Raw genomic sequence first — 16,453 nt, forward strand, 5'->3', positions numbered from 1 at the left:
ACAAAGATTGCATTTACTTTGTCTAAGAAAAACATGAGATTTAGGTAAGATGATTTCTAAGATCCCTTCCAGCTCTAATATTTTCTTTTCTGTTTCTACAACAGGAGTTCTCAAGATGAGGACAGATTATTAGAGTGGTGCAGGGTTTATAAACTTGCATAAGAAAAAATATCATATCTTTATTTTAATTATCCTCTCACTGGAAATTAGCATGTCCTTCAATTAAGACTTTTTTTTAAAAAATCATCATTCCAAGAGGGGTCCATAAGTTTCAACAGACTGCCAAAATAGTCCATTACACAAAAAAAAGAGGTTAAGAACCCATGTTCTAGAAGATCAGAGAATTCTATTGTGCTCAAAGAGTTTACCTCTAAACCTATAAACTAGGGTTGTGATTCTACAATACTACAGAACAAGCCCCAGATTTGACCATCAGAGTCACTTTACCTTGCTTTGCTGAAAATAACCACATGCTTCCCAGCAGATCATCCCACCCTATTGCTGTTATTTTGTATACAGTACATTTCACTCTGCTTCAGTTCATGTAGGTCTTTCCAGGTTTTTCTGATAGTATCCTGTTCATTATAACCTGTATATAGTACCTGAAGCTTGACAGAGAATTTTCTTCATAAAAGCCCAGCAAAGTAGGTACCATACGTTTTGTCATTATAATCAATCACCATAACTATTTCCCTCCATCCCACTCCCTTCCCATGACATTTACTGTACCTTAACAAAGGGCAATTAGGTGGAGCAATGGATAGAGCACTGGCCCTGAAATTGGGAGAACTTGAGTTCAAATGTGACCTCAGACACTTACTAACTGTATGACCCTGGGCAAGTCACTTGATCCAATTGCCTTAAAAAGCATCCAGGGCCATCTCCAGTCATCCTGATATATATCTTGCCACTGGACCAAGATGGCTCTGGAGGAAAGAGTGAAGTTGGTGGCTTTGCACAACCCTCCCTTATTGAAATCCAATTCACTGCAAGTCTTCTTTGAGAATGAAGAACAAACAACCACCACCTTAATGCACCTCAGTTTTCCAGTCTAAAAAATGAGAGTTTAAACCAAATGATTCCTAAGGTCCCATCTTGTTCTGACATTCTGTGTTCTGAATTTTCAAGTTCTCTTCCAGGTATAATATTCTATGTTGTAAGGTCCCTTCAAGTTTTAACAATCTAATTCTAAGGTGCTTTCTCAGTCTATGAATTTATGAAACACAAGATTCCACTGGCTGCAAGTTAGAACTCTAAGGGAAGCCCATGCTTGCTTCACCTAGATATCTTCTGGGAATAACAGGACTCTAATATTTTACATAAAGAGAACAAGGCAAAAGGTATAAATGTTCTTCAGGAGAAAGATCAGAAAAGTTTAAATTGGTCTCCTTCAAAAAAGATAGCTTAACTTAAAAAAGAGACCTCCCCTACTAAAAAAAAAAAAAACATGGCAGAAAATGAAGGAATTTCTTTAGGAGAAATTAAACATAAGTGGAAGGGAAGGAGAGGTTATATAAAAATCCATCATAAACTGTGTGATTTTGGTCAAGACAACGTCTGCAAATTTTTGTTCCTTCAAATCTTTCAAATGAGGATGATAATATTTACTTTACCTAATCCCATAGACTGGGGAGAACAAGTAAAGTGTTTTTAAAAGTCTATAAAATCAAAATATCATCATTATTAACAATAACAATAATTACATTGACATTAAGTTGGGTGAAAAGAACTAATCTGAATCTGTGATTTTAGCCCAAGAAATTCACTCTACCTGTCACTTTCAGTCTTGGAGAGTTGCCTGGGGCACCAAGAAGTTAATCATTTGCTCATGGTCACATAGTATGAGTTAAGGGTGGGATTGGAACCCAGGTATTCTAGACTCCCAGGTCAAGTCTACATCTCAATTTGTTATTTCTTTTTTGTTTTGTTTTGTTTGTTTTTTGTGGAGCAGTGAGGGTTACGTGACTTGCCCAGGGTTACACAGCTAGTAAGTATAAAGTGTCTGAGGTCAGATTTGAACTCAGGTTCTCCCGAATCCAGAGCCAGTGCTTTATCCACTGTGCCTCCTAGCTGCTCCTGTTATTTCTTTTAATCAAAACAAAAGTACAACTTTCTGGGGAAAAAAATCCCTTCTTTTTTTTAACAGATTGTATGATAGTCTAAAACCAAGGAACTCTTTCCATGTTTTTTTTTTAATCATATTAAATATATTTAGTACAAGTTGGGATCATCCAAAGGGAAATTTCCTCATTTGACCTTTATTTCTTTTATCCCTCATTAAAACCTGTGGTAGTCAGAGCATATATTTTACCCTCAGGAAAGCAAGAACCCATTTTTCTTTAAACTCTGTTCCCCCCTCAACTCCTCCCTCAGTGACTGGCATTGTGCTCTACACACAGGAAACACTTAATAAATAATTGTTGAATGAATGAGCAATCCTGTGAGGTAGATAGGGTTGACAGTATTAGTCCCATTTTTCAGATGGGAAAATCAGAGTCCAGAAAAACTCGGGGATTTTCCCATAGTCATACAACTAATAAAAGGTAGAGTTGGCACTAGAACCCCGGCTGGCTTCTAGAACAGTATTCTTGCCATTCCAAAATTCACCCTGAAGACTGTTGTCAGAAGTTACCTCCTGATGAATTTCAATGAGAGAAATGCAGAGAGGCCAATTTCCCTTAATTTGGCATTTACCCTGAAGTCCAGAGAACTCTAGGGTTCTTACACACATTTAGGGGGTTCTGTGAATTTGGATGAGAAACAAGTTACATCTTTATCTTCAATAACCTCTAAAATCTAGCATTTCTTTTAATTATGATTTTTTAAAAATATGGTTCTGGGAAAGGGTCCATAGGCTTCCCAAGACTGCAAACGGGTTCATGACCCATGCCTAAATTTATACATTCTTCTTCACAGAGGCAGCTAGGGAGAATAGCATACATGTGTGCCATCGCCTGTAATGGCACAGACACATGTATGTGCTTGGGACACAGGGGTAAAGGACTTGCCCAGAGGTCCATAAGCAGTATGTGTCAGAGAATGGACTTGAACTTGGGGCTTCCTGACTCAGAGTCTAGCTCTATCTGCACTGCCTCCTCGCCAATACATGCAAGAAGCACTTAGTCTCCTGTTGGCATGTTCTACAGTACACAGATGAAATCACGTCTCAAAGAACCAGCATCCCATCTAAACCATGCAACAAAGGCCTGTTGTGGGCTACTAGAACCAAAGAAAGCCACTTGCGAAAGTAGTGTCCCAGCTCCAAAGGGGTGCATTGACCTGCCCCAGGTAGGCAGTTTCTCCTTCCTTTTCCTCTCTCCCTGCTTAGAGCAGAAGCTAAAACAGAAGACGCCAGGGCTGGGTATGAGTCAGCAGTGTCAAGTGGTGCGTAAGAGGACGTTTCCAAGCTTAAGACACTATGGTGACAGTTCAGCCAAATCATTACAGCACTAGAATTTTGCCCAGCGGTCATGTTAACGATTAGACTCTGCTCTGCTTGAGTCACAATTGCAGAAAAAGCTGCAAATGGAACATGTATTTTAATTGCCAGCATTTACTGGACTGCTATTGTCACAATCAGCATCTTGACGAAAGCCTCAGCAGTGTTTTGTTTTTATTTCCTGTGGAGGCTAAAGGAACCGGGATGTTGACACAGCCTATTAGAGTCAATGCTGTTTGAGAACTTGTATAGATTCTAAGTGTGTGTATGTGTCTCCATTTAAGAGTTTTTTGAATGTCTTTAGGGAGGATCACGGGATTTAGCACTGCAAGTGACCTTGGAGGTCAGCTACCAATTTAGCTGGAGTTCAGCAAAATCAGGGAGGTCCAACTCCCTCATTTTTACAGATGAAGAAACCGAGACCCAGACATATGAAATGGTCCCCCTAAGGTCATACAGATCATAAGTGGCCCAGTTGGAATTTTAACCCAAGGTAGAGAATCACAGAATTTTAGTGACCCATGAGGTGATCTGGTCCAACCCATGCCCAAAAAAGAATGTCCACCATAACACACCTAACAAGTGACCATACAACCTCTCATTCTGACCTACTATGCCATACATACATCAATTTATATGTGTATATTTATAAACAAGTATATTTATATGTCTATTTGAGTGTGCATATATATTAATTATGTTTATATGTGAGGACATGTTTATATTCATTGTATACATGTATGCTTTTCATTGTACATATTTGTGCACGCATATGTGTATGTGTGTGTGTGTGTGTATCTACTAAGTATTTATCAGACTATATCTAGCTGCAAAGCCACAGAGTACTTCATTATTAGGAAATTCCTCTATACTAAGCAATGGCTCTCTCAGTGATTTAGAGCACATTGGAGACATGGGTAATATTGCTTTAAAACAACAACAAAGAAAAACCACTTTGCGATTTATTTTCCATATTGCAAAATAATCCCTCATGAATCTGGAAACCTACAATCATCAATAAGCAAGAGGCAGGCAAACTGATACAATTCTGGGTTGCAGCAGGATACTGCTCTCAGGATTAAACCTCCATCAAATGGCTACCAGGCCTGGAGATTCACTCTCCAATCCCCACATTGAACTTTGGGTTATAAACTGTAAAAGAGCCACCCATAAATCACAGGTGTCACTACACTGAGCAAGGTCAAAGCAAACAAATTCTTCGAAGTTGCTGACCTACATAGAGAGAGGCTGGCTACCCTTGGTGTGTCTGATTGAGCCAACCTCAGGAAGGCCCAGATCTAGCCACCAACTTTTCGGCTTTCCAACATGGAGCTCTGTTTGAGCATGAGCAGGGACACATTACTGATTTTTCAAGCAACTTGGCTCAGCAAAATCCTAAAGGCCTGCCCCAGTGTCAACTGCCCAGTTCCTCTTGTCTCAATACATATTACTGGGCAGCAAAGACAGTCTTTCCCCTTCCATCAAAAATCTGATTTTCTTTGGAATAAAAAATATAGGGAGATATCTAGACACATACACGCACATACACGTATAAAGAATGGAGGCACAGAGATCCCTAATGGACAGACTGTGCACTCGGGTTTCTTCTAGGTCCACGTTCCTCTCTGGGGAAGGAGCAACCCAGAAAATTCTCTACTGCCGGCTCTGAGCTAGCTAGCTCCCAGCGTGAGATGTAAAACCTTCACATCCAAACCTTCAAGCCAATAACTTTAAAATACATGATCCCCACTCCCCCCGCCCCACCCCCGACCAAGTTAAGCCTCCGTTTTTCGCATTTAGGACAAATTAAAGCTGCAAACCCTTGTCCCTGCTTTCCTCACAGGGAAACTGTAAGAGCGACCCACCCTAGCGCAATCCAGGCTGCTCTGATCCCTCCGTCCCTCCCCTGTCCCCGAGCTCTCCTCTGCCCCCCCCCCCACCCCAGCCTACAGAGTTTAGCGTATTATGACAGAAAACCCGTGCTCTCTGCAAATCTCAACTGATTCCATCGCATCCATCATACCGGGAAGGGGGGTAGGGTGGGGAAAGACACACACACACACACACACACATTTGATTCAGACAGACCTTCCGAGGGCATCTGGGCATGCCGACACTCCCCGGGCAGGAGGATGGGGAAGGACAACGGGGGTGTTACCTTCGGTCACATAGCTGTGGTCTCGGAGAAAGCTGTGGTTAATTTTCCGCGTGTCAGCGTCCTCGCCCATTGACAGCAGGGCTCCTCAGCATGCCCAGCCGCAGTGGACGGAGAGAATCAGTAGAGGTCGTCGCAAGAGCACCATCCATGCTGCCTAGCAGAGGCGGGGGGCTGCCCGGGCTCCGGAGCACAGCAGCATCCTGAGGGCTGATGGTGCAGCAAAGGCTGGGGTGGGGGGTGCAGATGCGGGGGAGGGACGTTTAAAAAAACCCGGAGAACAGGGTAGGGGGAAAACACCGCCACGGAGAGGGAAAGACAGGAGCTTCTGGGGAAAAAAAATCTTTTAAATGCCACACACCCAGGGTGGGGGAAGGCAGTAGGTGGTCTGCGTGTCTGAAGAGGGAAAAAAAAGCAAACCACCATATGCACACACGCACACACACACACACACACACGCCCAGCACTTTCTCCGGCTGGCAGTCAGGAGGGAAAGGAGCCGGTCCTCAGTCGGGTACTCCCATGCCCAGTGAGCGAGCTCACACGGCCGCCTCTGCCTCTGCTCTGGGAAGAGAAGCTGCGAGCAAAGCACTCCTCTGGCTACTGCAGCAAAAGACGTTTGGTGAGGCTGGACTGTTCAGCTCAGCTCTTCTGCTCTGCTTGCTGCTGCTGCTGCTGCTGCTGTTGCTGCTGCTGCCTCTGCTGCTGCTGTCGCCACCACCACCGATGCTGCTGCTCCTGCCGCCACCAGTGCAGTCACACGCCCGTACTGCATCCGCTCGGGCCCCTCCCAGCCTGCCTCCCGCCACCTACCCAACCGCGTAGGGGCTGCATGGGCTAAAGTGAAAAATGAGACTGCAGGTAATTATTGGAACTCGCCACTGCTAGGGGGTGGGGGACCAGCAGGAAGGAGGCCGTAAAAAATTTAAAGGAGGAGGGCACTGGCAGAGGATGCTTAGATGGGTATCGTGAGCTTGCACAACTGAGGATGATGATGGTAGTTGACATTTAATATTTGTGCCTCAGTTTCTTCCTCAGTAAAAGGAGGGAGGAGCTGGGATGGATTGGATGATGAATCTCCAAAGGTCCTTCCGGGTTCTGGTCTTCTGTCTTCCAGGGTCCTTCCAGATGTGACATTCTGTGTTCTATGTCCTCAAGTCCCCTTACAATCCCCTTCTGACGTTCTATGTTCCTGGGAGGTTCCTTCCCACTCTAAAACTGCACATTCTAAAGCCCCTTCTAGTTCCAACATTCAATATTCCGGGGGCTCAGATTCCTTCCAGTTCTGCCATTCTGTATTCTAAGGTGTCCGTCCCCTCCGATGGTGTGTTCTAAGGTGTTTTCCAGGTCTTCCAACTCTGACATTGGGATCCGTGTATCCTTCCGGCTTTTAAATGCTTTAAGTTCATATTTCAATACCACTTCCCAGCTTGCAGTGTACATTCTTCACAATAGCCTATGGACCCAATAAGTTATATTATACCCATTCTATAGATGAGATAATGGAAGCCAAGAGAAATAAAATGACTTACATAGAACTAGTGACTGAGACTCATCTTAAGGTCTCCTGACTCTAAGTCTAGTATTCTTTTCATAGCACCATACCAGGGAAGAGGGCCCTGGAAGGCCTTGTTTTCCAAATCGATAAGAAAAATGGATGACAACAAAATGACAAGAGTTCCTACATTCCTAGCTCATTGTGGATCAACAATGTGACATGGAAAAAAAACCATATATATTCTAAGAGAGAACTTCATAAACATCTAGTTTAATATTGTCATTTTAAAGATGAGGAAGTTGGCCCAGGTTGTCCAACTAACCTCATTTCCTTTTTTGATAGGAATCCTTGACTGGTAGGTGAGATTTTAATAAGGCATTAGTGAAAGTCTCTGATGAGGGATTTTCCTCTGAGAGAGACAGAGAGAGACAGAGAGACAGAGAGACAGAGAGAGAGAGTCTTTAGTAAATGGCCAAGGGATCTGCCTTTGACCTTGGGTAGTTCAACACATCAGTTTCATCACAGATAAAAATATCAGTGCTCTGGATGAAGATGGGGCTCACATACTTGTCATTTGCAGACAACACAAAGAAAAGAAGAGATAATTTTCCAGATGACTTTTAGAAACCCCCCCCCCAAAAAAAATATCTCATCTGGTTAGAATGATGGGATGAATGTAATGATCTGACATTTAACAGAGATAAATTAAATGAAAAAGTTCTTCTTCTGGGTTCAGGGAGTCAATTGCACAAATATAGGGTCAAGGAGGTAGGGCTAGATAAGGGTTGCCGGGAAAACAATCTGGGCTGGGAATTGGGCATGGGGGTAGTAGATTCTAAACCCATCAACAACATCACATGGAAAGAAAACCTAATCCTGAATTAAGAGAATCACAAACTCTTTGTTATTAGGGATAACTATCTGGGAGAGAGCAGGGAGAGGGAGATGGGGAAAATGTAAAAACAAAAGATATCGATAAAAATCTAGTTTTAAAAAAGAGAAACTGTCCATAATGAGGAAGCTGAAAGACCCATTGTACTCTACACTGGTTAGCTCACAGGTTCAGTACTGCACTAACTTCTGGGTGCTATATTTTAGGAAGGAAACTGACAGGTAAGCATGCCCAGAGAAGGGCACCCGGCTAGGTCAGAGGATGGGAGATTTAGGGAGGACCTGACTTCTGACTTCAATTAAGATAAAGGCTGCCATGTGAAAAAAAAGACCTTGGCCTGTTCTACTTGGCCTCAAGGGCAGAGGGAAGAACAATAGGTAGAGGTTATAGAGAAGCATATTTAAGCTGGATGTAAGGAACCTAAAACAATAACTAGCATTTAAACAGCACTTTAAGGCTTGCAAAGCACTTTACAAATATTATCTCTGAATCTCACAACAATTCTGTGAGGAAGGTGTTAATATTATCCCCATTTTACAGCTGAGGAAACTGGGGCAGATAGAGTTCAAGTAACTTGCCCAGAGTCACACAAGTGTCTGAGCTGGAATTTGAACTTAGGCATCCCTGATTCTGCTATCCAGTGCTCTATACACCACATCACCTAGTGGGATGGGCAGACTCTGCATCTAGTTGGTTCTTGATCATTAGAGGTCTTCCTTCCATAGAGGTCAAATCACCATTTACTGAGGATTTGGTCGACAAGAGAGGATGCCTGTTTACAATTGGCTGGACAAGGTGACCTCTGGGTACCCTTCCCTTCTGAGATCTATGATTCTGTGAAGAAATATGGATTTTTTAATGAAATTTTTCTCTCTGTCATCCCTCTATCCCCCCCATCCTCCACCCCTTTGAGTTTATGTGAGTACAAATCTATTTTTGTGTGTGTGACTTCCTGAGTTTTTTCTCTGTATCTCTAATATATACTTTCTTCCCCTCCTACACACACACACACACACACACACACACACACACACACACACACACACAAGCACACCAATGCACATCAGCAATGAAATAGCCAGGTACAGTCAGAAGAACACTGGTTTTAAATCAGAAAGTCTGTGTTTGAATTCCATCTCTATTATTTACAACCCATATGACTTTGGGCAAGTTATTTCTTTAGGCTCCATTTTCCTCATTCATAAAATACTAAGAGTTAAACTAGGATAATCTCTAAGGGTCCTAAATTATGTCATCCCATTAGTCCTGGCTCTGACACTTACTGCCTATATAAATTCACTCTTCTGAGCCACAACTTCCTCTCCTGCAAAATAGGACTGCTACTAGTCAAACTACCTACCTCATAGGTTTGTTGTGAGGAACATGCATTGTAAATCTTAAATAAGCTGTATCGATAATAATGATGCCTTTTAATATTTTGGTTGCAAATACTAAATTGAATTTCAATCCCTTTTTACTTAATCATTCATTCATTTTTCTATTAAATAAATGTTTTTATGCCTACTATGTGCTAGACACTGGAATAGCCATTGATTTTTCTTTTCCTATTGATCAATGACACTCATTTAGGACTATCAAAATAAAAATAAAATAGTCAGAATACTTAAGTCAGAAGCAGTTAACCTCCTTGATAAATTACTGGACAGGCTGCTCAAATACTAGCTGTTTGGAAACCCTACCCTTGGTAGAAAAAATGCTTTCTATTATATACCATGGGAAAGTGAGGTTATTTTTAAAATATCTTGATAATTGACCTACAATATAATTAGTATCCTTTGTGATCCTGTGCATTATATGTTATACATTTTAAAATACTATCCTGAGAAAGAGAGGATATAGGTTTTGCCAGATTGCCAAGGGGCTCATGATATAAAAAAAGGTTAGGCACCCTTGCTTTCAAGGTTCACTTGAAGAAGATATTAGATTTATGAAATATTGGTTGCTAATATTTGTAGCCTTTAGAATTACTTATAATAATAACCTGTCTCTACATGTTATCATTACCCTAATTTCCTATTTTTCACATGTAATTTAAGAAACCATTCTGAATATCTTGAAACCCTGAATATTTCATAAAATCACCAACTTCAAAAGCAATGTCTAAGATAGAACCTAGAGGTTGTTTAAAAAAAAGGGGGAAGCTCTTGGGGAGGGCGACCCCACCACCAAGCACCAAAACAATTCCATGAACAAGTGTTATGATGACCAAAGATGCCATGCAATTTCTTGAGAAAACACAGTGGAAAGAATACTGGACTTGGAGTCAGGAAATTTTGGTTTGAACCTTGACTCCCAACACTTACTAGCTGTATCACTTTGGGAAAGTCAATTCAATTCTAGGACCCTCAGTTTCCTCATCTGTAAAATAAGTATAAGCCTATTTCAGAGAGGGTACAGTGAGGAAAGGACTTTGTAAACCTTAAGACACCATGGAACTATGAGTTATTATTTCTCAGTCTTCTCATTCTTAAAATTATTGTTGGCATTTGCTACCTGATAAATGAAACACTATGGGGGCAGCTAGGTGGCACAGTGGATAAAGCACCGATCAGAAATTCAGGGGGACCTGAGTTCAAATTCAGCCCCAGACACTTGACACTAGCTGTGTGACCCTGAGCAAGTCATTTAGCCCTCATTGCCCCACGCAAAAAAATAAATAAATAATTAAATTTAAAATTAAAAAAAAAAACTACGAAGTACTTTCTGAGTCCCACAGAACCTTTGTCCTCTAACTCCTACCTTGGGGCATCGAGTGTAGTCCTTGGCTTTCTAAATAGCTACTCTAGTCATGATGTCAGAGGGCCAAATGAAAGAATAGAGGGCAGAAATGAAAGTTACTTAAAAAGGTATCTGACACTAGGAACTAAGTTCAAATCTGGCCTCAGACACTTACAAGTTGTGTGACCCTGGGCAGGTCATTTAACCCCAATTACCTCAAATATCTGTAGCCATCTCCAGCCATCCTGATATATATCTTGCCATTGGACACATATGGCTCTGGAGAAGAAAGTGAGGCGCTAGCCCCACTTTTCACAGCCCTCCCTCACTTAAATCCAATTCACTACAAGTCGTGACATCACCTCCTCGTGTCATGGTCCTCTTCCAGAATGAAGAACAAACAACGACAACAACCATGGTATAGTGAAAAGAGAAATGGGTTAATAGCTAAAGAACATGGGTTCAAATCTTAACTGAAACAGCTTCCTGATATGTGATATTTGGTAAGTTATCCTACTTTGGGGGAGGGGGGAGGCATGATTCCCTCTGTAAAATAAACAAACAATTAGATGATGTCTAAGCCCAGTTCTAAATCCTATGAACTTTGTGAGGGTCACTTTCTTCATCTGTAAAATACAGACAATATTATTTGCACTAAACCCTCCTCTAACATTGCATCAGGGCATGGAGGTGACCCTAAATTCTGGAGGGCTCTGCCAGTGGAGGCCAAGCTGTGGTTAGTACTACCAAACCAACACAATGGATAGACCATTGTACTCAGGAGGATCTGAGTTCAAATCCAGACTCAGAGATTTGCTAGCTGTGTATCCCTGAGCAAATCACTTGTTATCCATCTGCCTCAGTTTCCTCATCTGTAAAATGAGGACAGTAAGGACACTTATTTCCTGAGGCATTGAGAAAAATGACACAGTATTTGTAAGGCACTTTGCAACCTTAAAGAACTATATAAATGCTAGCAATTATTATTATTATTAAGAACAACAATAAAAAATCTCCCTGATCCAAGTCTAGCAAGAGACTATACATCTGTCATGTAAGAACCAGGCCTGGTCAATGCAACTCACTACTGGAGGATTGGCTACCAGGTAATAATTTGTTTTGGCAACATCAATTCATTCAATTTATCACAATTCACTACATACATATAAGCTATTATTATTTAGTCCCTTCAGGCAACTTCTCCTCTTAGATGCCCTGTATTGTTGGAGACAGCATCTGAAATAAGTTCACTGCAAGGCAAACATTCCCTCCTTCTGCCATTTTCCTAGAGCATTTTGTTTGGACCCTTCCTTTGTCACTATCACACAGTGCCGAAGTAAATTTCTTAAAGCACAGGTCTATTATCACTGTCCCTAATCAATATACACTAATTACCTCTAGGGTCAATATATACTCTGACATTTCAAATTTTTCCCAAACTGGGCCCTTTCTATTTCTCCAGTTTTCTTATGCTTATTCACCCCCTCTACTTTTTCTATAGCCCAGCCACCCTGGCCTACTTACTGATCCTAGCATGATGCTCAATCTCCCACCTCCGAATCTTTGCACTTGCTGTCCTCCCTGCCTAGACTGCTCTCCCACACAACTGCTACCTCTCAGAACCCCTAGTTTCCTTCAGATTTCATCTCAAGTGCAAACTTCTACATGAAACTTTTCCTGATCTCCCTACAACTTGTACTAAATAGCAGCTCCAAGAGGGAAGGGATCATATCTTATCGAAATTTTGTATTCTTCCCAGTGGCTAGGAGAGTGTACTGCACACAAGAGGTATGCAACAAAGTTTGCTGAACTGAATTCCTGGTCTGAAGCCTTGCAGAACCAATCTCCTCCCCAGTCAACCAAGCTAGACCACCCCTCTTGCTCTCTCTTCCTCCATGGCAGCATAGTTGGCCACAATAGAAAGCTTTCTGTAAGTACAACTTTTCCTTCTGGGATATACACATCATTGTCTAGCCTCTATCTCATCACCTTCTTGACTTTTCCATTATTTACCAGGTTCTTATCTCTGTCTAGTACATAAGTTCTCACCCATAATACCTACCTAACACACTCCATTTTGCTTACTGTGATGAAGAGTCCTAGCCCCAGGTAGACCTGCCCTTTCCCCATCCTCAGCTTTGCCAGATCAGGACCTTTATTCATACATGTCATTCCCTATGCATGAAAGGGTATCCTCTCCATCTTTTCATGCTGACATCAGAGACATCCTTCAGGGTTGAATTCAAGTGTCAGCTCCTCCATGGAGTCATTCTTGATGCCCATCTTTCCTTCCTCAGGTATGTTGTACCTATCTTAAGCTTGCACATATTCTTGTATACATTATAATTAAAATATAGTTATATAATTTCTACTAATATTCTCCTTTTTTCCATTTTGCTTTGAAAGAGACACTGGGTGCTCTACCCACTATCCTGGGCTCTTACAAGCTATACCAATATGTCAAGTTCTGCTGAGCTATAAAGAATTCGAGCATGAACCTGGTGACACAGTGTGTCAGAGGACTAACCTCAGAAAGAGTAAAGAAACTCATTGACAAAAGGTAAACTACTAGGTAACACATGTAACCATATAAGCTTAACAAAATCAACAACTAAAGCATGGAGGGGATGTAATCTCAGTGACTTGAACCATCACTTTATATACAAGTCTTATCACCCTTACTAGATTGTAACCTACATGAGGACAGGGGCTGTCCTATGTATCTCTCTATTACCCAGTATGATACTTAAATATAGTAGGCACTTAATAAGTGGTTGTTGAATGAATGAATTCAGGTCGCCTGCCCAAGAACTTGTCTAACCACAATCCAAGTAGCCAACATTGATACCAGTACACAGGAACTCTCACTTTTCCATTCCTGTTGTCCCCACTTTGCCACTCCTCTAGAAAGGATTCTAGGGGGGAAATTTTATCCTTTCTTCTGGAAAGGATTCCTCTCACCTCTCTCCCCACCCCCACCCCCAGACAGTTAACAGCCTACTCTCATGATAATGGATGACCCCACGGCCACCATTTTGTTGCTTTGGTTGGAGAATATTGCTCTACAGCAGCCGGTCAAAGAGAATCAGAATCTATGGGCAAAGTTCCAAAGAGTCATCTTGCCCACTAGAATCCCCTGTGCTATTCTTGTGTTTCTAAGTGTCTAGTCAATTCCCCACATAAATGGGATGGGACTTCAGAGGCACTGGCTAGTGTCCTGATCTAAAATGACCTGTATATGAAAGCATAGCCAACACATTTTCTTAATGAAGTGGCAATGGATTCCAGTGACTAGTATTGTTCTCAGTTGTAGAAGATCTCATGTGGGACTCTAAAGTCAAATCTCCAAAATATGTCATCCCTCCTCACACACAGATGACCTTTTAGATATACTCTTTCCTGTCCACATTGTGAACCACAAAAGAGACCTGGAGGGAAGAGACACACTACACAGGCTCCTGACTCCCTTCTCTGCAGACACAATAGGTAGGATTACAGATGCCACCAATGAGAGAGGTAGGAGAGAAAACCCAGACTACCACAACTAAGCTTCTACAGGATTCTAGGAGCTTTACTTTGGTCATTCACTCCCCATTCTTTCAAATTTTGCACTGTGAATCTTGGAAAATTGGGCTGGTCAGACGATGATTCACCAGCTTTAAAAATAATGCAAGGTAGCTTCAATACCTGCTGTTTCTCTAACCTATGTGTAGGTGAAGCCCCTGAAGTTCCCCTCTGGGGGGTCCAGGCTGTGCTCCTCTCTCCATTCCCCTTGTAGAGTACAGGAGGTTTTTGTGATCCCTACAGAGATCATTCTGTTCCCTCTCTTCTGGTAGAAGGTAAGCTTTTTGATGTGAGGGATTGCTTTCATTTCTTGTGTTTATATTGCCCAATGCTTAGTGCAGCTCTAGGCACAAAGTAAGTGGCTTATAGTAAGTACTTAATAAATGCTTGTTGAATTGCATTGAGTTCTTGGAGACTGTTTGGAATCAGTAGCTAGATGGCCCAAATAACACAACCTAACCTTTGCATGGCCCACCCAGGAGCTAGTTGTCACTACCATTTCTTACAAACCCTCTGGGACAGCTGCCAATGCTACTTTGTTGGAACTGAGCCAGCCAGAGCTTGTCATGGAAATAGCACAATTTCCAGTTCCTGTTCATTGCAAAGAATTATTCAAGAAGAAGGGACACAAAGGATGTTGTCTGAGAGATGTTATATCATCACCACCACCGTCATCATCATCCATTTTCAAGTAGCAAGATCAAGGAATAAGCAGTGAACAACCTATATGCCCCATCGGTGTCAACATGATGGCAAAATATCCTCTTCCCATTGAGTGAACCCCACCATGGAGTATTTATGGGAGATCATACTGATAGGAGTTTCACACAATGGGCAGGTATGGATGGATTGCAATCTGCTTCACTCAGTAATGGAGCTGGGATTTGAACTCAGTTCTCTGCCCCTAAACACAATGCTCTTTCCACTGATCCACTCTGTAGTTTTGCAAAAACACTGCTAATAAACTATAACTAGTTCTTCTAAAGAGTCATGATATATAGTACTTGCTGTGAGCACTTCCTCCATTGACCTTGATAACAGTTCTTCTAGTCCTTAGCAGACAGTTTCATCAATTGTTATGGCTAAAAACATTCAATAGCTGGTGGCCAACCCTCTGGTGAGAAGCCTTCTGACACTTAGCTAAGCTGATCTTCAGTGGCAGGAATAACTGGATCTTAGTCAGCCTTTCCTGACCAAGAGGACCTTGTCAGAGTTTATCCTCCATGGGCACATCTGGGACTAATAACCCTTAACTTTGGTCTGAAAGTAACTAAACTGGCTTTTTCTCACTAATACCCAAGTGGCCCACCAAGGGGCTTGCATCTAGTTAATGTGGTTAAGAGAAAACAGTATAGGCCATAGACAGACCTCTTAACTTAATGCCTTGCCACTGGACTCCAATGACTCTGGAGGGGAGAGTGAAACTGATGACTTTTCACAGCTCTTCCTCACTAAAATCCAATTTACTCAACAAGTCAAGAAAGACATCACCCTTGTGATGTCATTGGTCCTGTGAGAAATAATTAATAACTGATATCTTGGGGAACCCAGTGATCTTGCCTTTCCTTAGTCTTTTCTCCTTCTCCCCCACTCAAAGGTCTAAGTTCTCTTTGAAAGTAATATTCTTCTGGGTCAAACCAGACCCAAGCTTACAAAGGAGTCTTGGGTGGAGACAGATCTTTTTATCTAAACAGATGAAGGACTTTACTGATGAGATTAAACCACACCTAGATGGAAACTATTTTGCCCTGATTTTCATGTATCCCAGGACTTTAATTAATATAACCCATCTCCAATCATGTCAACCAATTAGATTTGATTGTTGTTAACCAATTAGATTCGACTGCTATGGGATGGACCTCCTACAATTGGAAGGGTATATGACCTGTGACCCCACTGTCATTAGAAGTCTTTGGTCTGAGAGAGGGCCAATAGACCTTTTATTAATAACCTGCTAGCCTATTAATAAAATGATTAAATTACCCAGAGCTGTGACTCTCATGTTTTTAATCGTCACAGTCCTCTTCAAGAATGAAGGACAGGGGCCAGCTAGGTGGCGCAGAGGATAAAGCACCAGCTCTGGATTCAGGAGGACCAGAGTTCAGGTTCAGCCTTAGACACTTGACACTTACTAGCTGTGTAACCCTGGGCAAATCACTTAACCCT

At 41.9% G+C, this 16,453-nt stretch overlaps 1 protein-coding gene across 5 annotated transcripts in view; it reads right to left on the minus strand.

Moving 5' to 3' along the window:
- The window catches only part of PPP2R2C (protein phosphatase 2 regulatory subunit Bgamma), a 378,716-nt gene that overhangs the window by 235,853 nt on the left and 126,410 nt on the right, over positions 1 to 16,453 (minus strand). The window contains exon 1 of one of the 5 annotated variants that reach the window (XM_043972714.1): positions 5,598 to 6,343. The exons of 2 other annotated variants lie outside the window; for them this stretch is intronic. Coding sequence is in view for 2 of the 3 variants with exons in the window: in XM_043972713.1 (XP_043828648.1) it covers positions 5,598 to 5,667 (70 nt within the window). In the remaining variant the exon portion in view is untranslated. Of the gene's footprint in view, positions 1 to 5,527; positions 5,556 to 5,597; positions 6,344 to 16,453 lie in introns of those variants that run through there. 2 more of the 5 variants (XM_043972713.1, XM_043972716.1) reach the window with 2 other exon arrangements.

The sequence above is a fragment of the Dromiciops gliroides genome, chromosome 6 (genome assembly GCF_019393635.1).
Source record: "Dromiciops gliroides isolate mDroGli1 chromosome 6, mDroGli1.pri, whole genome shotgun sequence".
Lineage (NCBI taxonomy): Eukaryota > Metazoa > Chordata > Mammalia > Microbiotheria > Microbiotheriidae > Dromiciops > Dromiciops gliroides.